At 35.3% G+C, this 2,801-nt stretch overlaps 1 protein-coding gene across 1 annotated transcript in view; it reads left to right on the forward strand.

Annotated features, from left to right (window-relative positions):
- Positions 1-2,801, forward strand: part of bmpr1bb (bone morphogenetic protein receptor, type IBb) — a 50,336-nt gene that overhangs the window by 30,760 nt on the left and 16,775 nt on the right. The window contains 2 exon segments of the mRNA XM_016554069.1: positions 2,128-2,287; positions 2,416-2,518. Of these exon segments, the coding sequence (XP_016409555.1) occupies positions 2,128-2,287; positions 2,416-2,518 (263 nt within the window).

The following is a 2,801-nucleotide window of genomic DNA, read 5'->3' on the forward strand; positions in this document are numbered from 1 at the left end:
TATTTAGTTTTTTTTTATAATTTTTTATTTTATTTTGTTTTGTTTTGTTTTTTTAAATTTTATTTTATTGTATTGTATTGTATTTTATTTATTTTTTATTGACTTCAAAACTCCTGTTTCTGTTGATCTCAGCCACTTACAGAAACGTATAAGTGTGTGTGTGTGTGTGTGTGTGTGTGTGTGAGAGAGAGAGTGGGTTTCAGGTTTCTGTGTGGCCTTGCCGGTTTATCGTCACTGATCTCCAGTGTTTGTTGCTTTAGTGTGATGGACTGAAGTGTTTCTGAATGTTCAATCATGTGTGTGTGTGTGGTGTGTGTGTGTGATAGTGTGTGTGTGTGAGTGTGTGTTTGCGTGTGTGTGTGTGATTAACATCAGTGGCGCTGCTGTACTGCGTCTCAGTGAAGCTGAAGTTATGTTCATGTGAGGAGGTTTATATTGAGTTTGAGCTGTTTACTAATGATCATCTCGACTCAGAGGAGTGTATTTATCTCAGGACAGTTTGTTTTTCAGTTTTAATGTGTTTATAAGCTTGATAAATGATTGTACATCCATATAGCCAAAGCACTTGTATATGGTGCAGAACAACAGTAGCACAAAACAAGAAGAAATATATATGAAGTGTCATTGAAGTGTCAAAATAAAAATAAAGTTAAAAATATCGATTAAAAAAAGATAAGTTAAGGTAAAAAATTTTTAAAGTATTTTTAAAATACATTTTAAAATAAAAATCTGGTGAAAAAAAAATTATAAATTAATAAATCAAAATAATAAATTAACTGCATAAATAAGGTGATATAATAACAATTATAAGAGCAGCAGTAAATTTGATGAAAAATTAAAGCAAAAACTTAGTTAATAATAAAAATGTATTATAAATGAATGAATGAATGAATAAAGAAAGAAAGAAAGAAAGATTACCTGCTCAAAGTGATGATAACTAACAAGAGCAGCAATGAATTTGATATTAAATTAAGGTAAAAACTTAATTTAAATTTATTTTTTTTAAATAATAAAACGTGAGGATAATAATAAGAGCAGCAGATCTGTCAAACAGTTTTGTTTTCGTCTTAACAGTGAAACAGTGACCTTTCATTGTTTTCAGTTTCGTTTGAAGATCTCCGCTCTCTCTCAGGGTTAGACAGTTTTATCTTTTATCTGTTTATTATCATTTCTTTGAGATTTATGAGAGGGGAAGCATCTACTGACCGGAAAACAAGCCTTTAAACATGAAGAAAGAACTGATGGAGTGGCATGAGAAAGAAAAAAAGATACAGAAAGACTAGATCTCTGTTAAAATATAGAGGAATAAACAAATCTATGGTATTTTGATGTAAATTAATCTGTTATTTCTTTTAATACTGATATAATATTTGTTTAATGTGTTTAATCTGTCAAGAGGTTGAGATTAGCAGTTTATCTTCACATGAATGTACTGAATATATGTGGTTAAAGATGGAAATGCTTGTATATCCAACTTTATATATTGAGCTGTAATAATATAGATGTATTTTGCGACAAAATAAACAATAAGGCAGTTGAGATTTGATGCACAGTTTGTATGGTTTATAAGAGGTCAGTTTTCTGTGTGCAGATCATCATCTGCTGTTGTGTGGTGCTTTTGCTGGTCTGTAGTTAAATGTGAATGCGATCGTGACTCTGATGAATCTTCAAAGCGTCTCTGCTCACGATCGCTGCCGGCGACAAGAGTCTGTCTCAGTATTTCTGATAATCTTGTCAAGGCCGACAGCATCTGCGGCTTTATCTCCTTGGTAGCTGTGATATCAGAGCGGTATGAGCTGTTCTTCACACAGTGACTCACTGACATTAACACACACACACGAATCTTCACACTCAGCTCTGGTGTGTATGTTAAGCTGTTTAACACATTCGAGTGAAACTGATCATTAGCGATAAACTCTAAACTTCATGACAAACGTATTACGAGCTCTGAGGTTGGTAACTGATGTGGTCTGATTCTGTAAAAACCATTTCAGCTTTGTTATGGAAAGATTGTGTTTAATTTCTGGAGAAGAACTACACTACCCATAATCCCATGTTCTGATTGATTTATCTCCTTTAGGACTCTTGTATTTTGTAGTATTTTAACGTGAATCTGTGTTCTTGCAGCGAATGTGTTGGAAAGCATGTTACTGAGGAATTCTGGGAAGGTGACGGCGGGCGGTGGTAAGGAGAGCAGCGGCAGCACCACACCGCTGATTCCAGAGAGGATGTTATTGTGTCACTGTTATCATCACTGTCCTGAAGACTCCACCAACAACACCTGCAGGTACACACACACACACACACACACACACACTATTATTATTATTATAGATCTGGTTTTAGAGGTCATAGTCTGTAGTTTTACCCAGTGCTCATCTTAACATTCTGATGATGATGATGATGATGATGCAGGACTGATGGTTACTGCTTCACTATGGTGGAGGAAGAAGAGGGTGGCTCTCCGGTGCTCACGTCCGGCTGTCTGGGGTTGGTGGGCTCAGAGTTTCAGTGCAGGGTGAGTTTCTTGTCTGTCTGTCTCTGTCTGTGTCTGTCTGTCTGTCTCTGTCTGATTGTCTGTCTCTGTCTGTGTCTGTCTGTCTGTCTGTCTGTCTGTCTGTCTGTCTGTCCGTCCGTCCGTCCGTCCATCCAGCCATACATCCATCAGTCAAAAGATAAAGATTTTCAAATGTTTTTGAAAAAAAAGTCTCTCATATGCTCACCAAGCCTACATTTATTTATTTATTTTAAATACAGTAAAAACAGTAATAATGTGAAATATTATTACAATTTATAGGAAC

The sequence above is a fragment of the Sinocyclocheilus rhinocerous genome, unplaced genomic scaffold (genome assembly GCF_001515625.1).
Source record: "Sinocyclocheilus rhinocerous isolate Xijiao unplaced genomic scaffold, SAMN03320098_v1.1 scaffold15, whole genome shotgun sequence".
In the NCBI taxonomy this organism is placed as follows: Eukaryota; Metazoa; Chordata; class Actinopteri; order Cypriniformes; family Cyprinidae; genus Sinocyclocheilus; species Sinocyclocheilus rhinocerous.